The sequence below is a fragment of the Chroicocephalus ridibundus genome, chromosome 3 (assembly GCF_963924245.1).
Source record: "Chroicocephalus ridibundus chromosome 3, bChrRid1.1, whole genome shotgun sequence".
In the NCBI taxonomy this organism is placed as follows: domain Eukaryota; kingdom Metazoa; phylum Chordata; class Aves; order Charadriiformes; family Laridae; genus Chroicocephalus; species Chroicocephalus ridibundus.
Genome location: NC_086286.1, coordinates 102345417 through 102368295, shown reverse-complemented (window position 1 = coordinate 102368295; position 22879 = coordinate 102345417). Strand labels below are relative to the sequence as shown.

The window sequence follows — 22879 nt, the reverse complement described above, 5'->3', positions numbered from 1 at the left end:
TTGTGGGAATCATCTGAGCTAGATGTCAGCTCAAGCTAGTAACACAAAAGATGGGACAGAAGCAGCACAAACGCCATCCCCAATCTCTCAAAAAAGTTCATGGGGGTGTCTTTCCACCAGGGAAAATACTTGGATTCAAGGTGGTGAAGACAGCTGTCTGCACCTCATGTTGAGGCACTTCAACGGTAGCATGGGGTAGGGAATTTGACTGTTGACTTCTCCCTGGTCAACGTGCTGATGTTTCAGGGCACACGCTGAACTTATTCAGTCTCCCATGAAGTGCGTAGGGGGTCTTAGACATCACTTAGAAGGCACAGATTTCTACTCTGCAGTGGAATATCTGAGGTTAGATAATGCCTTATTGAATTTTTCGACTCCTACCTCTACTCCTGCCTGTAGCTTTTAATGTTTAGTTAATGGAGGGCAGAAATGTTTCCCTAGTGACTCAGAAGCTATAAAAGCATACAGGAAAACTGATAAAAAGGTAATCCTAAGAAAATGCACTCCAAATGGATTACACGGTAACAAAGTCAACACAGGGTACACGTCGGAGTGACAGCTTGTATTTACTAATGCTGTATGTGTGAGCTGGTTACTCAGAGCTGCTGAATCTGGCATAATACACGAGCGTATCAGTTTCAATAAACACTGAGATTTTATTTCAGCTTTAACACCACGTACTGCAAAATCACAAACGCATTTAGCCAAGAGGGTGCATGACAATTCCTTAACAAACATATCATCTCTTCGACATCACTTTCAAAGGACGACGTTGACTTTGGCTGTAGTCCTTCTGCCTGCTGTGTTATTGCAGCAATGAGGATCAACACTGCGTTACAGCAGGACTGCAGAGAAAAATAATCCTCAAAAATATAACGTAACAGAAGACAAGCATTGATCAGCAAGTCAAGAACTGGAAAGCAAGTGTCTTTCATTCGGTTCTCCAGACTGATTCTTCTGTTTAGTCAGTTGTCTAGGCATTTCACAATCAATAAAGAGAACTTAAGGCAGTCTGAGAAATCACACAAAAATTCAGTGTCAGAGAATCCTCATTTTCAGGTATCATAATAACTAAACAATATTTCTGCCCCTTAAAAATAACTCTGTGAAAAAATAGGCAGATCTTAAACATTCACACCAACTCTTTGGAAAAGTATTATTTCACTGCAACAGCACTGATCCCAAACATAGGAATTTTACCTCACAGACTTGCAGTCTTCATTTTGTGACTCCTTATTACAATAATAAAAGTTTTATGAACTAAAATGACGCTATTAAGAAAGGAGAATTAGCCAAAGCCTCTCTGGACTTATTCACAAGACCAGAATATTCACTTCTTATTTCCATAAGCTCTGGTTATACATGAAAATGAAATATTAAAGTTCCGGTCCAGAGCCCAGTTGCCCTAAAATATAAAAGTTTGAACTACCAAGTAAGCTGCTGCTGGAAGACATTAGCACTATCCATGTATGGGATCCATGTCATTGCTGTCTCGTAAAAGGCACTGAAGAACAATTATGCCCGTAACTAATGGAACTGAACAACTTCTCCAAAAAAGCACACCAGCCATGCCTTTAGAACAATATAGTATCTTGAGCAGCCAAAGAAGCTGGAATTTGACTTTCTATTGCCAACAACATGGGAAAAAGAAAAACTACTATGAAAGTATTAAAGAAAATTCCAGCAACATGACATTGATCAGCTGTTGAACCTACCCAAGTTCAGACCAGAACACAGACCAAAGACTGCCCTGGGAACTCCAGTTTACGTACTCCACAGCCCTGGCAGAAGTAAGACGATCTCCATGTTGTTCTGAGAGATCTCTGCAGTGAATTTGATACAGTGAGCTACAGAAGAAAGTCTCCAAAGCACAGAATTAAGTATCTTGGTACATCTCATTTGTCTCCAACAAGACTTAGATAGGGCAGTCAGTAACTACTTCTTCTCTCCCTCATGCTTTTGGAGTTTCCACTATCCCCTTTTCAGCATTTACAGAGGACCATCACCAAAAGAGACAGGGAGACAGCATTACCCTACCTTCCAACAGTGCGATCATGATATTCAGAACTCTCTTGCTTTTTCTTGACACCTTTTAACAAATATATAAGTAAAATTTTTATAATGACATAGTAATAGCAACACCTGCTCATGGAAGCCAAACACCTGGATGCAAGCCTTCCGCACCCAGAGGGTTGCTTTAGAATGAAGTGACAGCAATGTACTCGGGGGGGGGACGACACACTGATAGGGACTAAAAGAGCAGGCACCACCACTGGTGGGTCACTCTGAACATAAGCATACAGATTTCGAAGGTCAGAAGCACTGGAGAGCAGTAGCACCATCACACCACTTACAGTTCTTGCCGTGTTTTTGAAGGGATGTAGTCTCAACTGCTTTATTATGTGCTGAACTCAAGGCTGCCTATGAGTGATGCACGCTCATGGCACAGCCACTGGATTAGCTCTTGATCTTAAGGGCAATGGATGCCAATTTTGTAAAGCCAAAGATTAGGCATTAAAACGCTCCACACAGTCAAAACGATACCAGCCCAGGAAAGCAGAGCACCAGAGCTTGACATGCCTAACAAATTTTAGTGGCGAGAACAGGAGATGTCTCAGGATTCTCAGACACACTACAAGTAAAGGATTTTGTGGGGATTGCTCACCTGGACCCACAGGCCTAAATTCATCCCAGGTGGCACTTTTGGCACATAAATGTTGGGTTTTTTTTAATCTGGCTCTATGTTTCTTCCTCCCTTGTAACGATCCTGACAAACAATCCATTTGTCTGTGACCTCCACCCTGGATTACTATAACTCACGATGTGGCTGAAGCTGAAAGTGCGGGTAAAGCACGGGCTCCAGATGTGACTGCTCATCTTTTCCAGTGCTCACATCATTACAGAATAACGGATCTGCATTTAAGGCTCTCCACAAGTAGTTTCTAAAACAGACCCAATAAAGAACTGAGGCATTTTAGGTTGTTCATTCCCGTGATTTAATAGGTACCCTGTTTCAGTACATAGGGACTGTTAGGAGCCTCAGAATTGCAAACGACAGCCCAGATGCGGAGAAGCCTCGGATGCACTATGCACAGAGGCATATCTGAAAACAACTCCAGAGTGTAAGGGTCTCCTAGTGCAAATGTTAGCAATCCTTCACAGTAGTTAGGAACATAGATGTCTAGAACCCTCAAAAAACTGAGCAGAGCTAAGTCTTTTATTCTATAGTTTATGTTCTACACAGGTATTTTACTTAATGCAAAAGTTGTGGTAGGAGTGAAACCACTCACTTTTATCTAAGATGTTGTAGCTAGTACACCAAGCAAAAAAGTAGACAGTATCAGTTCAGTTCATAACTTGGCCTACAGTTGAAGCCCTCACCACCATCTTCAAGGAAAAAAAACCCTTATCCGTTGCAGAGACATTTTTTTCCTGAGATCTTTCTGGTCTCAGGAAGTTTGAATTCCATCCTACCCAGCGGCACAACTTCATCCAGATTTACTAGAAGGTGTGTTTTTTTTCAGTTCTGTATATAGCCTGGCTGTTAGATCCATTGATTAGGATTCCAAAAAATATGCATTTGAATCTACTCAGGCTAAGTAGCCAGCTAATCTCAGACCAAGTGATTAGCCCAACATCCAGGCTAGTGTTTAAAAGGTGGTCTGCATCACAACTACTTTTTTTTCAAGGGATAACTTCACTTTCATTCTGTGAGCAGCTCAGTCTTGCTTATGTTGGTTAAACACACTCACAGGATCTTGGATTGAAGAACACTCATCAGGCCCCACATGAGAACTCCACACTTCAGCTCAAAATGAGCTAATTCTGTGCCTGCACAGAAGCAAACTGAAGAAGAAATGTTACTGTTAAACAGGAAAGTATTATAGTGTGGTTAGTCGCCTTCAGGGGTAAATGGCATCTGAATTAGGAAGTCTTCAGGATGTCAACTGGCACCTCATTTAGGCTTAACTACTAATTATTAGACTAAGTACAACCTAAGTACCGCTGCAGATTCCTCACTTCTTCACTGGACCTAATACATTACAGAATTTTTAGATCTGTGAATGGTTCAAGACACATATTTACTAAAGTTCGTGTTTTGATATATGAGCTGTAGCGGCTGCTAAATAAGAAAGCCCCAGCTAAAACACAGGAAAATGAAGACAGAGTATTTTCTGTGGTGATCCAACTATCCATCCAGAGCAGGCCAAGCAAATCAGGGTCTTCATGTCTTTAAGAGTACTTGAAAGTCCTCTCACTAGATACCGCAAGAAGGGGTGCAATTTAGTATTTTGGATTGATAGGCAAGATATTTCCTGCCTCACCTGAACACATTTCTCTGCTTATTCATTGACTCTTACCACGAGAAGAGTGAAACAATGTAGTTTATATTGGTTTATTGGTTTTGACTATCATTACAGCATAAAGAGGATAGGGGTTTTGTATCAAGTTTCTAGCTTTGAGTTACCTGTCATGCAAAGTTTGACTTTCTTAAACTGTGCCAATTCTAAACTACAGTACTGGCTAAAAGATCTCAGAAAATGTTTGCTGTGGAATTTCAAAGGCAAGCTGAGACTCAGCTGTAACTTGGCAGAGCTGAGTTCCAGACAAAAATGATTCAGCCTTTTCCTTCTTTATGTGTTATCTTTCACTTTCTTTCATCTTACCCTTTTCCAACCTTGCATATTTTGGAGGAAAATGGAGAATACAGAAAAAGATCATAGTCCAAGGTTTTGGACTTTTATGGTAACAGGCCGTTTTCAGAAAAAGTCAAGGTTAAGTACACAGAGAATTACAGAAGGATCCTACACAAACAATAACAGTACTGTGTTTCAGACTGAAAAAATGACAATATTTTCATGGCGCATTTGAGCAGTTTATAGATAGGATAAGGCTCTTCTTTTAATTTGTCCATTATTGATCTAAAAGTGACAATGCAGTTCACTGGCATCTTGCTGAATTAAGACATTGAAAAGTACAGTATCACTATCAGTAGAGCACAAAGAAAAACTGTGTTTCCCTTCATATAAACTAGTCCATCAGAATATTATTATCCTCAAAAATTCATGACTTATAAGTGAGAATGTGAATTCATAGATTATAGAATAAAAAACCAAATTGTTTTATGAGACTCTGGACAAAAATCCCTTCTACACTACTACTACCCCAAATGCTGGTTGAAATCCTTGCCAATTTTTAATTGCTTCATATAATTAGGTTTTAATACAGTTGACGAAAAAAAGCAACTACAACAAATTTAACATATGTAACAAATAAGGAAATTTGCAATAGATTTGGAGGATATGGCAGACTGCCATTCACCACAAAGTCTTGGAACAAGATAAAGTCATCCGTATACTTAACAGATGTTAAACAAAACAAAAATAAAAAAGTGCTATTGCTAAAAAATTCTTATGGTGAATTCAGATTTGGCTCCATGTTCATAACACAAATGACTTGACAAATGAAAAGTAAAGATTCAGATAAATAAAACACATAATAGAATGGCCACACACAGTGTGGGATCTCATAAACTACTGCAAATATTTGTACTGTCCTAAAAGTCATCTTGATTAAAAAATAACTATGTATTCACTGCTTCTACTCAGTTTTCCTGAAAAGAAACAAATTCAGTTTAAAACATGGTAACATGTGCCAGTGTTTATACATTTTTCTTATCTGCAGAAGTACCAAGCACAGGGTTCTGTACTACAGTCGTTCATTTCTTACTTACAAATCAGACAATTCTTGACAAGACAGTACAGTACAGTAACTCTTCCCATAATAAAAAAATTATATAGGGGTTCTATTTTGATTCTTTGCTGAAACAGTAATCTTATATTAGTTTTCTTGGTATAAATATCCTTGGTTAAGGTAGATGACAAATGTAATTAAGCTGCAAAAAAAAACTGGTTTAATTGATAGTTCCATTATTGAAGGAAGCTTGTGCAACCTTTGAGTTTGTTTTCTTGTTCAAAGCTGCACAGATGAAGTTTCCAGCTTCCATCACGGCATAAAGATTGACTCCCTAAAAAAGAGGTGAAAAATGTTAAGAATAATAAATGCATATGTTGAAAATGCTCAAACTCGAATTATTTTTTTTTACTTCAGGGTCTGATTTTTGCAAACAAAGGGCCTGATTCATGTCATAGGTCGGTAATGGAGATCAGTAGAGTTACAGCGACACACGCAATAGTCACAGCTTCCAGCTGTTTGGAAGGTTCTACCACTTTGAGGGTGATTTCTTATCCTAACAGGAGCAGACCGAATACTCTAGTAGTATCTTCCAAACTCAAAAGAATCTGGGATAAAGAACTGGAATAACAACTTGAAGAAGCTGGAAGTAAAATATAACATCTACATATGTGCTGTACTTATCACCCAATGCTAAGAAACTTCATACTTATATAAGCATCCCATTTGGAGCGCAGGAAAATGGAGGAAACACGCTTGTATTGGGAATTGAGTTCAGTGAGAAACAGGATCCTGCATTATCCTGAATAAATATAATCTCCTTCTTGAAGAAGTTCCTTTCAATGCAAAATTACAATTTATGTTGCTAGCACAACTGAACAAAAAATTGCAGCTGCTTGATCTGCCTGTGCTAGAAAAATGTACCTTGAGCAATCAACTGTTTTTTAAGCAACATAAAATAAATATCAGTGCTGCCTGATTGCTAAAATGGAATCAGATCACTCATCAAAGGGGAAAAAATACTGCATTATTAGTCTTCTGGATTATTCATGCATAGTAAAAGCTTTAGAGTTAGATCATATAACTGGTAAGTACTTGCTCCAAAGATTGGCATTTAGAAGCCAGTAAGGTTCCTGTAGAAGGGATTTGAAAGAGGACTTTGAACTACCAATACACTGAGCAGTGACATAAAACTGACAGAAGTGTGTCACTCGGCATTGAAGAGTACAAGATGTATTGCACCAGAAATACACTTTCATAACACTTAAGGATTTATGCGCTAAAGTTCAGACCAAGACCTGATTTAGATGCTTAATCCTTTAATTGGATCTAGCGCTTATTTCCATGTTCTAAAGTAAACTTTGCCTTTTTCATTCTTGGAATTGGACAAAAATGTTAATGAGAATAGAAATTACTTCATAGAAATGTAATCAAAAACATTTTTAATTTGAAAAAAAAATGCTTCAAGGTTTCCAATCAGATCTAGTATACAGCACCGTCTAAAACATATTGTTCAAAGACACCCTTTTATAACTGTCTCATTTTAATACATTTATAACAGGGGTGATTTCAGCTCATTCTGTTTATCCTTTATTGGTCACTACTTAGGCTTAGTTTGTAGAGTGCTATTGCACATAACAAAATCTAAAAAAAATCTTACAGAATCTGTGCTTTTTTACTAGGAAGGAATGAGAATCATACCACCATAGACTTACTTGGCAGTTAGATTACGGAAGATGGCAAAATAAAACCCCCAAACTGTACAAAATTCACATTTTCAGCATTGTAATACTGCATAATGTGATACGTGTTGATAAGAAATTTAGGTTCACAGTTCACATTCATTAAATGGAATACAAGCATCTCCGCCTCTTCCATTGTCTTTCTTATGTAAGTGTCGTGAGCCAAAGAGGATTACCGTGGGGGCACAAAACGCAGCATTCGCAAGCATGACTTGCAGATGGGGATGGGAAAAGAGTCATGACAGGTGTTTTTATGGTTGTTGAGTCAAAATAGTATGTCTTCAGATAGATACTCAGAAATACACTTAAGAGTATTTGGTAACCACTCCATATATCCAGAATTATGCCTTGACACAAAGGAATGAAACCATGAAACACAAAGACAAGTACTTCCAATAGTAAATGGGAACTTGGATAAGTGCCTTAAGTCAGAAAAGCTTCTGCCAGAAGGCAAAGTCCTTTAACTCCCATTGACTTCAATTAATCAGTTCTCATTCGGCATTCATAAATACCAAGTCTATTATCTCTCTGAACTTCGGTTTCAGTGTCAGTAATGTGAGGCTAACAGTACTTAGTTGCTTCTAAGAAAGGCTTATTGTTTGCCAAGCACTTTGAAGGCATCATAAGCACAAGTACTATTACTGTAATTACACAGGAACCATATAGAAACTGTTTTTATAGAAAGTACATGTCTCCCTACGAAGTTTCATAAGCATTAATGATCTATGACATAATTATCTATCCATTACCATGGTACAACCAATAAATCTCTTTGTAGACGGGCTCTGCTAGAAAATTATTTCACATTTAGCCTCCTAGAGATTCATTTCACGCATCACTTCTTGGTTACGTGTTCTGAAGAACAGCATAGAACAAGCATCAATTATTATTCTGATGTATCTAGTCAATCTGAACTCAATAATGTACGCTTAAATACTCTCCATCCTTTGGTTGACACTTTAAGTGACTTCAGTCAACAGAATGAAAGCTTTAGTGCATAGCTGAGAGGAACATGAGAAAGCACTCCTTGCAAATGGACAGCATTAGTAATTATAACTTCATTTTGTGCCATTACACAAAAAGGGATATATTAATAGATTTTTGCAACAATGATTTTACAGAATTGGCTTTGGTACTAAAACTAACCAGCACTGCAAAGACCAAAGCTCATATATTAAGGTAGTAATTTTGAGGGTCTGTGTCTCTCATCCAGTAAACCACTCTTTTCTTCATGGGCCAGAACAGCGTCAAGGAGCAAAACCTTGTGTTTTGCTATTGCATAATCTAAATTTTTTTTAAAAAGCGAGAACTGAATGTTTGATGGTGAGATCCTTATCTCCATGGGATTCGGTATCAACCTTTAGGGCATGCTGCTTGGACACCGGATCATTAACTGATTAATAAATCTTATCAAGAAGCTTGGAACTAAGTATATTTCATTTAATCAGGCTATTTTTATTTAATTGATTGCTTTTGCTTTGAGTCAGTTGGAAAAGTTAATGCGTATTTTGCCCAAGGAAAGGCTATACTGAAAGCCTAAGTCTAAGGTGCACAGCAATGAAAAGTGAAATGCATGATTTCTCCTCCTTATTCCAAAGAACTGTGTTGTTTCAAAAGAATAACACCTTCTTCATGAAAAAAGCTACCCCAAAGCACACATGAACAGTTCATAACAGAGTCCACGTGTACAATGGACACTTGTGCTTAAACTTTTTCTAAACAGGTATCTGACATCTACCCAAAACTCCCTAAGAAGCACAAGAAAGCAGATAAATATTACAGTGAACTCTGTAAGGTACTGAATACGCTTTGACAGTGCTCAGGGGATGCACAATTCAGAAACAAGTTCTATGATTCTTTTATGTCAGGGAACTCAAGTCGGCATGTATGCCATGCTGAACTGCAACCTACAGACAAGTGATAAGCTCCCCAGTAACTCAGATCTTTCTATTTCAGACACCAGGCTTTCCAATTTCTTTCTACAGTAGGTTAAATACAAACCACACACAGTGCAGTTTTGGCAGCTCTTTATATGTTCTCCTTTGAGCTTGACTCTCAAAGTCTGTGACTAAGTTAAAGGTAAAGTCACTGTTACTGCTTGAGTTAGTACACACTCATTATGCCACATTTCCAGAACAACGATGACCAACAGGAAGACCAAAGAGCACATTCTTTGGAGAAGGCAGCATTACTTGGTTCCCAGGAATACAGAATTATTAACATGCCAACCAAACCAGGGATACTAAATGCGTGCTCTTGAAGTGTCGATGCTCACTGTTGAGGTTCATTAAAGCACAGCTCAGTGCAGATAAGCTGTTTTGCCCTCTCTTCCAAGAACAGGGCTGGAAACAAAAATGACTGTGAAGTCTGCTAACCAGTAACAGATTCTGTACAATTTTGAAATATATTAAGTGGATACCTGACAAAATAGCATTGTCCTGTTTCTCGGGCTCCAAACACCACATTTTTTTTCTGCTTTGAAGCCAGAAAAATTGACAATAAATTAATAAGCACTATGAACCAAATCCAAAACTCTGTGAGAACAGCTGAGGTCTGCTCAGTCTTTCCACCGAAGAGCTGGTCAGCATTCTGGAGCAATGTCTATAGTAGTGGGGGTTTTGTGGTTACCGAGGCAGAGCAATGACTCAACGCAGTTGCTACTGAGCTCCTCATAGCTCCAGGTAGGGAGAGGGGTAATTCAAATTTCTGTTAAATATGAAAACCAGTTCTACTCTAAATTGTTAGTGAAGACAACATCATTCATGTCATCTGTCAAGGCATGTTGAAGTATTAAGTTTGAAAAACTACTATTTGTTCCCAATATTTTATTGTACAGCATAAGTAATTTTCAGGTATGCATCGTATGTTTTCTAGTAAAATATTTTCGTTTTCCTTGAAGCCGTAAGTAGAAAGTAAAAACATCTTACTGTATTGATTCCCAGACCATGAAGCATGTATATGACGTCCTCTGTGGCTACATTTCCAGTAGCACCTTTTGCATAGGGACAACCACCCAGTCCTGCAACCGATGAATCTACTACAGCAACTCCCATCTGGAAGATAGCAACACAAAAATCCAACATCAGCACAGAGTATCGTTTATAAACTATACATATTAGTGACCATGGATAAAATACACATTTCTCCACAAGTGGATGTGGTTCTTGGACGAAATTCCTTATAACAGTGTCAGTCCTGATATCTTTATAAGGTAAGACTCTTCAAACACAGGATGTGGAACAGAGAACTAACAGTCCATTACACGTGATTTTGGCATATAAGATGATTGCTGTTTTAGAGTCAAACAGAGTTTTATGTCTTTTCTCTCTTTATCCCTCTACATGTTGTTTTTAAGTACCCTGCATCTATTCCTGCAAAGGCTTACATGCAACCAAACACAATCAATGCATTTATTCAAATGTGTGATTTTAAGCATATGTCTAAGTCTTTGCAATTGGGAAGTCTTACTATTAGCATCTGATTTCCACGTCAGCCAAAAGATTTTGGGACATCTACTCTCTAAAATGTGTTTTATATTAATGGCTATTCTTCCACAAGGAACTTCCCTCCTAGCATTTTCTCTCCTTTCATTTCCTTTTCTTTCTTCTTTATTAGACATCATGAAACCACCACGTAAATAATTTTTTGTTCTTGTTTTAGAGGAAGACTACAAGGTATTTTCACGCAAACTGAACACCACAATATAAGGAAAAATTAAATTTTGACAGATCTGTTAAAGAGTTCATGAGTTTAAATCAACTGGAAATAAAAGATTAAAGAACGTTATCCTGGTGAGTCTGACCCATTGTCTATGGTATTCTCCAGTCTATAAGAAAACACAACCCCCAAAATAGCAAATTTCACACCCTAGCACAGTCCTGGAGCAGTGTTCAAAAGCCTAGTTTTTAAGATGCTTGGAATAACTAATAGCTTGGATAGCATGGAAGTTCTCCATAGATACAGGTTACGATCTTTGAATATTTTTTAAGTGACTACTTGAGCCACAGTGTTAAGCTTTCTCATTTAAACTAAGACTTGAAAAAACAAGCAAATACAACAAAACATTAGGGAAGTTTATTTCAGAACTAAAAAACCCCACTGTTGGGTATATTCGGAAAGGGGACCTGACACCTGCTACATGCAGGACATCATTTTTTGCCTACCTTGCCAGCTAGTTGTATGCATGGCAGTGAAGGAGAAGCTCAGGCTCAAAGCTTAACCTGCGGAGACAGGTCATTCCCTCAGGAGGGCAACAGAAGTCTCTGTGCCATCAGGCCTCTAAACTGATCTTACTGACTTGCAAACGTGAGTAACAGGCATGGTTTAACCATCATTGGCCTTACAGGGTCTTTGAAGTTCCAACATTTCTGGAGGGCAATAATAAAGAATAATCCAATGAAGCTTTGTCCCAGGTCCTATTCTCAGACAGGGAACACTATCTTGAGCTAAGTAGCTGCTCAAGGGCTGTAATAAAGACCTCAAATGAGCCAAGGTGCATAACTGTGACAGGCAAGACTGTACTGTTTAATATTGCTCACACAATGAGACTTTCTAAGAAGGGATATTGTACTTTAAAGTACACTAATCTGTGAATTATGGAGTGAATCACTAAAGTACATGTTTCACATTTCAGTCACTTGTCACACACTTTGTTTGTATAACCCACCGGTCAGAAAATGTGTTATACAACACATCTGTGTCCAATACACAGAGGATATGCGTTTATGATAGCTTTCAACTGGAAATTCTGTCTCTTTTTGCATTAGCTGCTAAGATTCATATATTTACTCTGGAAGTCATTGCTTCAAGCTTCACAGTGTCAGCTGTCAGGCTTGCTGTCCCTGTAGAAACACACCTAAGGCCTCTTAATGGAAAGACTCAGGGTACGGTGAAGGTCTGGGGAAGAGACAAGGGAGACTAACATGTAGAAGTGCTGGTATGATACATGCATGAATCACACTACTGTGCCTGCTGTTTCAGGCTGATTTTGAGATTTCCATCAAAAATCACAGTTTCAGGAATGAAAAGGTAGAAGAAAAGTGTCCTTCATGGAGTTTCCCCCAGCTGTCAGGTTATGTCATAACTGCTAGAGCATTCTTCTTGATGTACTTATTTTCAGTAACTTTTACACAGGGATAAAAGCTATAGGCAAATAATGTGTTGAGGTACAGCAAAGCTGTTAAACTCCCAAGAAAGATCAACAGGCTCAGAAACAGCTTTAGTAGCATATAGAATCATAGAATCATAGAATGGTTTGGGTTGGAAGGGACCTTAAAGATCATCTAGTTCCAACCCCCCTGCCATGGGCAGGGACACCTCCCACTAGACCAGGCTGCTCAAAGCCCCATCCAGCCTGGCCTTGAACACTTCCAGGGATGGGGCATCCACAGCTTCTCTGGGCAACCTGTTCCAGTGCCTCACCACCCTCACAGTAAAGAATTTCCTCCTGATATCTAGTCTAAATCTACCCTCTTCCAGTTTGAAGCCATTATCCCTCATCCTACATGCCCTGGTAAAAAGTCTCTCTCCAGTTTTCTTATAAAAAAGATACTATATTATTAGGTCACCTATACTACTATCAGTAGCCTGCTCCGGTCCTTCACAGGGATCTCACTGGGAGAAAAAAAAAACCAATATACAATATACTGCCAGCATTAAACGGTGTGTCTGGTAAAGGCACTGGATATACATACATAATAATTTCTTAATAAGCTTGTACAAATACACGTGATGCCACTGTAATTCTGCATTTGCAGTGCAAGCCTAATAACACTGGGTATACTTTGCTTATTATTCTTTGTTGAAAGTGTTTGTGAATACATGGAGGTGTATGGGTTAACACAGCAATATAAAGGTAACATGAAATACAAATCTTTGGCTAAGCACATCCTAGTATTCTCAGGCAGCCTCCTCTGAGTTAATTCGAACTACCTCCACTGGAAACTGGAGTGAGCTCAGTCATTTTAGCCTAACGTACATGTAAGAGCATAAAAAATGACGTCTTCTGCTGGGTAAGCAGTGGGAGCAGTAACCTCCAGATGATGGACCATGATAACTGCTCTGTCTTTTAAAGCATCAACTATTCTAGCTAAACAGAAAAAGGAGAAAGTCTAGTCACAGCTTTACATTGGCAACATCCTCAGTGTGGTGGCTTTCATCCTAGTACAGGACACTTAAGCCATTACTTCCCAGAAGTACTGTATAAATAATTGTATCTGCATCAGGATGAATTTGCTGTTTTAACATTCAGCCAGTTGTAGACAAGGTCTTGACATGGTGTATATAATACAGCTGCTCTGACTGACCTCCAAATCTGACATGTCTTCAAATCAGTGCTTTTAATACGTGATGAGTGGGATTCTCTGCCTTTAAGATATTGTCCTTTAAAGTCTCTTAATAACGCTTCTGATAAGATGTCCACTGCAACATACTGCTATTTCAGCAGCAGGTACAGCTGCATCTGTCTGCTTTTGCATATGGTACGGGCAAATATAATGTGTTTTCTGATTCATGTGCAGAATCACTGCAGTTCATCTCCAGTGTGGCCCCATTCAAAAAGTCCTTAAATACTCCATACTCCAAGCTCTATTCTAACAGTGCTAAAAACAGATGTTGGAAAACATCCTTCAGCAGCACTACTAACTAATTTGGAGGTTAATATTACAGCCCAGCCTGTCCAAGTACAGAGTCTGAAATAGCACCTAATAAATAACTTCTCTGCAAGTCTGAGCAGCTATGAAGCTGTTTTGCTTTTGCAGTCATTAGAAGCAGAAGGGGCTCGAAAAGAAAAGCTAAAAATTGACATAATGTGTAAAACAAAGCTTCTTCCTTCATTACATGTCCAATATTTGTCAGGTTTTTACAAGAGATAATGAGTTTCAAGCCTTTCAGCAATTTGAGCTTGCAAAACATCCACTGTCAATATGAGATCTTTAAAAAGCCCACAGTCTCGTTGTCACTTTCTGACAGGCACTAAATTGTGCTGAGATTCATGAGAAGTTGCACTGCAGCTATTTCGTAGGATATGTCCTAGACGAGCACTCACAGAGCTGCTTACGTAGGGATGTCTGTGTGGGTGAACAATGACTTGGCTTCCAGGACAACTTAAGCGCTCCCATCTTTTTTGACACTTGTAGAGTTTTGATAATCGCTAAATTTCTGACAGTGGTTCCTGAACATCTTCCAAACTTTAGCTTTGGCTAGCTTTAGCTAACTCTCTAGAGAAGGCAAAAGACTTTTTGCTCCTGTCCCATGCTATCTTCCTAATTCCCCAATGAGAGAGCAAGGAATTAAATTCATCACCTTTGTCAAATAGCCAGTTTTAACAGGAAACCATTATTGCCAGTGAATAATAAATGCTTCATGTTTCTCAGTTTGCTTTACTGCCTTCCCAAAACTTCTTGTTGGGACAGTCAGTCTCCTTCCGTACTGATCTTTAAACCTGGCTCCATCTGACAGAAGTTTAACTTTGTCCCTTTCTTAAAAATGGCAAGGTCAGCATCAGTAACTCCAGGGATTCATGAGGTATAAATCAGAAGCTAGAAACAAGGTCTCTCATAAATTAGGGTTTTTTTTAAACTATGAGATTTTGAAACCATAGTTATCAGGGATCCTGGGTATGCATTAAACAGGAAAAGATTTGCTGTCCCACAAAGTTTAGGGGCCACAGCATCATGTGGTACTGAACCTTCACAAAAGTTCAGTACCACAGTGCCTTAAAGATAGGTGCACGTAGCTGTGACAAAGAACTGCTGTATTAGTTCAGCATTTTTTAAAGAAAGGGAGAAGGAAGGGAGGAAGAAGTAAGAGGAGGACCTACAGATGTTAGGTCAAAGGTTGTCCACACAAAAGACAGAACAAGACTAACACTATTTAATCCTGCAGCCCTGTCAGTCGCTAGCTGGAACTCTTGGTGTGGTGTGGTGCCTGTCATATTACTGCATCTCTCTGGCACCAGTCTGCTACCCACCACTACTTGGTATGCCATCAGGAAAAACGCCTTCTCCCATAGAGACAGAGATAACCATAGAAATATAAATAACTCTGCCAGCAACACTTTGAAAGGTGGCTGTGCCCGCAGAGACCTTTCTCTAAGTTACATTATCAAGTTGTCTAAAAGCACGGCTTGCCATACCCCTTTATTTCAATAAAACAAATGTATGTAAATAAATATTATTCTAGCATTTGAGCAATTAGAAGCATAAATTTCTACATGTAAAGCAATAAAATGAGACAACATCTCTCTGTGGAAAACCCTGAAAGTTAACTGCATTTCCTTCCTGCTTCTTTTCTCTCCGCTCTTGCTAAAGATTAATGTATCACAAAAGAAAACGCCACTTTTCAGAGTTAACTCCATCAGTACTGACCACAGGGTGTCACTGTTACATTAAAATCTATAATTTCCCAGTTCATTTAGTTAGAAAATTAATACATTCAGTGAAAACAAAATCCTTCTCTCCCGAAACATATTGAGATACAAGCCATTTGTGGGCAGACGTGCTGCACAAAATAGGTCAATACAGCATTCCTTTAACTTATTGCACACATCTTTTCATATTGCTACTGACACATTTATTATAAGCAAAGCTGGCAATGACATCTAGAGTTAAAGTTCCCTAACACTTTCCATCATAAGGCCCTACTTTCAGTTGTTTATTACTTTGTCAGCCTTTAACTGCTGGAGCTTATATTTTCCATGCCTCGTCTCTGCTTCAGGCTGGATTGTTTTGGAAAGTTTTAGTGAAAAATGGGGCTGGCCACTTCCGAGAACAAGTTTTGGGGAAGAAAAAGGCTCTGTTATGCTAATATCCAATAATTCTAACACGAGCTTCTTGGAGATATTCTCGTAGCTTTGCACTCTCAAATTTGGCACAGGAGGAATACTGAGTTTAAGAGAACACAGGGTCTGGACTTAGTTACGAGCTTAGGAAAGCTCCACCTCAGTGTCAGGAACTGCTCAGCCTGGTAGCTAAAATGCCCGAGGGTCAAGAGAGCAGCAGCTGACCGTGTTCTTTTCCTCAAACCCAACAAAGAACTGTGAAGCAATTTCTCTGAAACCGAACCGGAAAATCTGTGTCTCTGGCTGACAGTGAGTCACCTGCACAAAAAACCTCTCACCGGCCGGCTAGAGCAGCTGAGATCTGTGTTGCGGATCCAGTTCTTCAGAGAATGTTCGTGGATATTTAGAGGAAATCCACTGGAGTCTCATTAAACATGAGACTGCTTTTGAGATTTTGAAATGCTTAAAAAGGCCTAATAAAAATCCTATGCCATAAAAAAATTAATATTGGGAAGCAGATGTTCACAAATCACTACTAGTATTGCCTATGCAGGTTTATTTTGCTCCTTTTTGGATATGTGCACTGTTCTATTTACAAGACTTTAGGGTTTGCTCCCTCGGGGTTGTACACAATTCGAGCTGCTCCCTTGCTAAGGGACACAAAACCTGCAGGGGGAGCAGGAGACGCATTTCAAGGTCCTGAAACCCAAGAAAGACGCGATGACCATCAGAGCACTGAGTGACTTTTCCAGTCTCCCTTCCTTCCCTCCCCAAGCAACCCAGGGCATTACCAGATTTCCCAGTTCAGCTGTTGCTGATTTGAAGCAAGTAGTTGTTGCCCCTGATGCTGTTCAGTAGAAGTTGCTGCTCTGGAGTAAACCTGTGGGGGTTTAACAGTTTGTCTGCTTGCTATGTGTTGTGGAATAATCTGATCTAAAAATGCAGGATATTCATGTTACAGATTTAAGTCTGGACACAGTCAGAAGACGAGTTAAACGGGTAGAGCAGAGCAGATAATAATCCTGGGGCCTGGAGGGAAAGGGGGAACCAGAGAGGAAAGGCAAAGGGCAGCTCTGGGGAGAGAATCATCAGGTCGAGAGATGCAAAAAACGCACCAGGTTGTCTGTGCCATACACGCAAGCCAGGTGACAACCAGGTTTTTCTCACGTGCTACATGCCAGCATAAATGACTAAAAATAAACCTGAAAATAAACTGAGGACTTTGAATGGGCAGGGAAGACAAAAAAATTACTTAACTTGTTAGTAAAGTTAGAGGGTTTCTCTGGGAAAGGAAAATTTTGCTGGGATTGGGGAAAGCATGTTTGGAACTGCTGACAGTGAAGGTTCGATGAAGAAAGAAAATCCACTCACTTTGCAAGGGATGGCTCACAGAGGATAAGCTGGGTAGGGACATACCTACTAAAATAAAATGTCTGAACTATCATAATGGCTGAATGATGGGACATCAGCTGAGAATGAGTTGAATGAAGGATGAAACCACAGGTAAAAATCAATGTTTGAGATGCAGGCTGCAGACAGCGCACTTCACTGTGAGTTGCAATACTGAAAAAGGACAGGGTGCTACTATGCAGAATCAGGGAAAGGCACTGATCTAGTATTTAAAATGCATATGGCAAATGTGGAACATATGAACCGACCAATGAAAATGTCACATCTGACACAAGCATCACAGTATCTGAAAAAGCTCTTTTTTTCTACATTCAGGAAACACATAACCTAGTTCATCGATTTTAGCTATCCCTTTTATTGGTATCTCTACCTTAGAAAGAAACTACAAATTCTTTTGATCTTGTTGTTCAGTCCTGGTTAGTTTCTGCCAGCTCCCAGCCCTTCTAGTTACAGGAAGACCAATTTCCTCAGCTCAAGCTGGGTGGCCAAAACTGTTCCTGGAGGTGTAATTTCCCTCACTTTGTATAAACAGAACACTTTCAGCATGATGCACCAAGTGGCAGAGGACACTAGCTTGTACCAATGTGAGCAAATAAGATAGGTGGGTGGCAGAAAACTTCTATTTTTATAAAATAAATTTGTAGCAATAATGGCATTTATAAGAAAGCTGGGAAAGCAGAGCAGAACTATTTTCTTTCCACAGTAGTATTATGGTATGTCAGCATCAGGGTATCTAAAGGAACGAAATGGTAACAGCATTTAAAATCCCATCTGACTTCAATTCAGCCAGAGCCCTCACACAGCAGCACCTGACTCCCCTAGAGCCAGGAACATCACCCACCCACAAAAACCACTTTGTTTTGACTTTCTTTCCCTGTATTATCTCTGAAATCACACCCACCTGCCACTCAGCAGAAATGGGGACCTCCCGCGCGTCCCCAGGGCTCATCTCCAGATGTGCTCTGGAGTCCTACAGAAGTATCAGCTCCTGTCTGGGGCTGATCACCCATACAACATGTGTGGTCTTCGCAGTCTAAAAACCACCACCGGCTCCTTGGTGTGGAAGCTATGGAAGCTCAACGGACCAACATGGGTGGAGGGACCCCAAGATGACCTTAGGAATTCTAATGGGTTCTTCAGGTGTCTGAAAATGTATGCTAAGGTCAGCCTCTTCTCTGTCTTCCTCTGAGTAGCTTTCTCCAAGAAACGCTAAGGCAGACTAAAGGTGAGACCCCAGGTTAAGTTATTGGACGCTAAGATTGATGCCTGTTAGCTCTAGTGCAAGAACATTTTCTTCTTTGACTACTTCAGCTTCACCCAGTGCTTCCCATCTCAGCTGCATAACGAGCTTCCACATTTAGAGTGAAAAGACCTTTTGAGATAGTAGTGACTTTTAGTATTGTTCCCACTCACACGTTGTCAACTAGACCTACACTTGTTTCTCCTGGATGTGATGATACACAAAGAGAGGGAGCAGTTGCTAAATACCCTTCAGTCCAAGTCTCCCTTGTCTTGCCGCATACCACAAGGTTTTGGCTACTATCACAAACACGATGGCAGTAATGGCATATTAAATGATCTGTTGCACATTACAATTTAAGTAGATGACTACTCCTGTCTCATGCTTCCAAGGCTTTTCCTCTGCTGTCAGTACCTATGCTTTCCAGAAACTTGCTCACGTTACTGTTTCAACTATTATAACATCTTCCTTCCCATTTCACCTATTTAATAGGAATCAAGCTCAGCTGTAGTCAAATCATCCCCCCCCAATAACCACCACAGAAAGATTCAGCTGACTTAGAAATGCAGCAGATTCAGCAGTGGACCTAAAAAAAAACCCACAAGCAGCCAAACACAAATACATGCAGTAGTCAAGCAGTGGTACTACTCTACCTGGGGCTCGGGTTTTTCGTCACCTTCCTTCTAAATAAATATACCACTATTGGGGAATGTGGGACACCCAGGCAGTGAACCACAAAACTCCTGCCTATGGCTTTTCTCTCTTTGAGACCCAATCTGCGCTGTGCTTCACAAACACATGGCAACATCTAAATGGAAGATCCTGCTGAAGCTTAAGTTTTCGTCTACTTCGGAAACACCGGAATGGTGGTGGGTTCTGTATCTATTATTATTAGCTCTAACCTGCAGGTGGAGTTCATAGATTTGATTCCTCTTGCAGGTCTCAACAGCAATCAATGAAATATCAGAATTGATTAATTAAGCAAGCGGAAAGAAAAGGACCTAACTGTATCAGAGAACAAAAGCATGTTTGTGTCTTTTTAAATGTTCTTATGGTTTTCATCTTCTGGGGGGGACGAGGTGGGGAGAACAACAGCTGTGTTAATTTACGGAGTTTCTTAGTTTGCAAAAGAAGATACTTGAAGTTTTCTACAGGAAGTCACACATTTTCAACAGGGTACATGTGTTATAATGATGTAATTTGCTACTTAGAATGGGGAAATCACTTCAACTTTCATCAAGTGCATAAAAGTGATATCTTTATGCATTGTTTCAGTTGTTCAGAACAATTTAGAATGTACTGCAAGGATGTGCAGAATTGTGAATTCTAGTTTAGTTTTTCCATAATCCACGGTACCTTTTGCATTTTATATTAATATACACAATATATGCTTCAATAGTATATGCTCATAGCAGTTATTTTCTAATGTGAGAGATTCCTCTTCTCATTTCTGGAGATATAGTTCACAACAGAAATGAACTGTGCATCTTAATGTGAATAGATGTATATCTCCATCATTCACTATCACTCCATATTAGATTTAAAGTCTAGGCCAAAAATAATTTGTACAGTTAATGCTGTTAAATAAAACCTGCACTTTTTATTCAGCCATAACTACTATTTTGAATCTCTTTCAATTCTATTTTCATAATCCCCCGAGTGAAACAATACTTTATTCTATTTTAGTACGTAGGATGTAAGGAAGTTCAGAGACTCTGCTCCGCAATATTCATTGACAAAACATACTCAGCATAAAGAAAAGCTGATTGCCAAGACGTATGGTAAACTACCCTTAGAAAAAAACCTCCTGGCATTTATTACGTCATCTGGATTACACAGGTGCATATCCATCTTCTCACATATTTGGAAAATAAGAACTGCATTCTCCATTCAAATGCTTTCAACTTATTTACAGCTAGATCTGGAGACTTAATATTTATCATCACAAAGTATAAAGCCAAATGTCCTTTTTCTTCAGGAGCACCAAAGATTAACAGATTAGAATGTTTTCCACATGTCCATTTTACTGTCAAGAGAATATTAAAGAAGTTTTCCAGCTTCCGCAGCTCAGCCAGATGTCAATGGATCCCACAGTGAAGCAAAATTGGCAGAGTAGCCTTCTCATGACCCCGGCATTGTTTTATCAAGGATCAGTTTAAAAGTATAAAGGGCCATTTCTTGCTGAGATCTGTAATGTTTTTCAGCCCTTTTCCCCTGCAATTACACAAAAGTGCTGACTTTGTTGAACTACTGATACGCAGTAGTATTTCTTATGACTTCTCTCACACTGTGCTGTAATTGCTGTTTGTGTTGGCCCAAGAAAAGTACCACGTCTTGTTTCCACTGTACATTTCCGGACTCTGGTTTCAGTAACATCAGTGTAGGATATTGTACTGGGCATATGTTTTGTTGTGTAAACATTAACTGGTAATTTACCCTGTCAATCTCCACAGTATGGCCTCTACCAGAGGTTGAGGGGCTTCAGTTGGACATTTTAGAAAATATTTACAGTAGTTATACTGCTTCTTTTTTTCTTCACTGGTATCTGTTTACTGAAAATCATTGCAAGGGAAAAAAATACAACATCAAAAACCATAAAACCCAACAACAAAACCAAATGTATTCATTCTTGCACACCTCGTTCTGTAGAGAAACTAAAGACTAGATTCCCAATTAGTTAGGCAAAAGTTATGGCAATATTGCGCTAGACATTACGGTATAATAAAGTATTAGATATTTCTGTTTTCTTTCAATTTGATTATTCCCTTTTACATCTTTTGTAACAAACAAAAGCTATGTTATTTCTATCAGTACTTTTTTCCTTAAAATTCTTTCTCACTCAGTAGCCCCTGAACTTGCAAACAGCTATGCACATGCTTAATTTGATTCAAGACTCAGACTCAGACAAATGTATTTAACAAATGGGACCACTAGGGTCTTGCTGGAAAATACAGCATCTACTGCAAAGATTCAGAACTAAGGAGCAACGTCCCTTTAAGAGCTCTGGAATATATGTTTTAGTCATTCATCTATATAATTTCAAGGAAGCAGAACTTTCCATTTTGTGCTAAAATATAATGTCCGGAGTAGAATTCCAGGATGGGATTAAACAGTTAATAACTACAGTAATGTGACTGAAGAAGATGCAATCAAATAGGGCATCTTTTTGGACACCACAGGCAGTGTGAATCTCTATTTCAAATAAAGTTTTCACCGTGATTTTCATCAGAATGCAGGAAACTAAAAAAAAGTGTGACAGTTTCTCAGCTTCTACTATTCCATTATAACTGGATCAATTTCATAATATTCATCACATTACAATACCTTATCACATTACAATACCTTCAAAAGAATCTTCCCTTCCAATACATTGACTAATTAAATGGTAACATTAAGGTGGGGAGCCACAAAATGTAATCTGTCTTGCAGTATTTTTTCCCTTATTCTGAACAAAGTTCTTTTTTTAAAAAAGACAGTTGCAAATTCCTCATCCAATATATCTGCCAACAGTAAAGCCAAAAATCTTCTTTTGTTTAAAAATGCATTCAGCTTAGCATCTTATCTTTTACTATAGATGCCGTATTACATTGCCTTGCTAAAACTACTTTTATTCTGTTTGCTTAGTTTATTCTTTAGAGGAAAAGATACTACATCAAATTAAAAACTCTTACCTATTGTTGCAACTCAGTTCAAGCAAAATATTACTGTTGTGAACATAGATCAGAGAAAAATCTTTCCTTCTATAATTGTTTACTTTATGCATTTGAAAGGACTCTGTTAAGCAAATCACATCATTTGCCTCTGACAATCTGTCACCATATAGCACTTGCACTAAGCAACAAAGGAGAAAAAAATTAAACAAACAGGAAAACATGCAAACTGGCAAAAATTATGGAGTGTATAAAACTATCATTCATTTATCTTTAAAAACGATCAAAAAGTTTTTATTTCTGAAAGCCTGGCTATTTTAATTTGTACTGTAATATTTCAAAACAAAAAAAGATAAATGTCAAA

The 22879-nt window shown here is 38.9% G+C and overlaps 1 protein-coding gene across 2 annotated transcripts in view; it reads right to left on the bottom strand.

The window, feature by feature from the left end:
• Window positions 1-580: 580 nt before the first annotated feature.
• HMGCLL1 (3-hydroxy-3-methylglutaryl-CoA lyase like 1) overlaps window positions 581-22879 on the bottom strand; it is an 88484-nt gene continuing 66185 nt past the window's right edge. For both annotated transcript variants that reach the window (XM_063330295.1, XM_063330297.1), the window contains exons 8-9: window positions 10364-10489; window positions 581-6028 (exon numbers count right to left, since the gene is read on the bottom strand). In XM_063330295.1, coding sequence (XP_063186365.1) covers window positions 5915-6028; window positions 10364-10489 — 240 coding nt within the window. In that variant the 3' untranslated portion in view covers window positions 581-5914. The remainder of the gene's footprint in view (window positions 6029-10363; window positions 10490-22879) is intronic.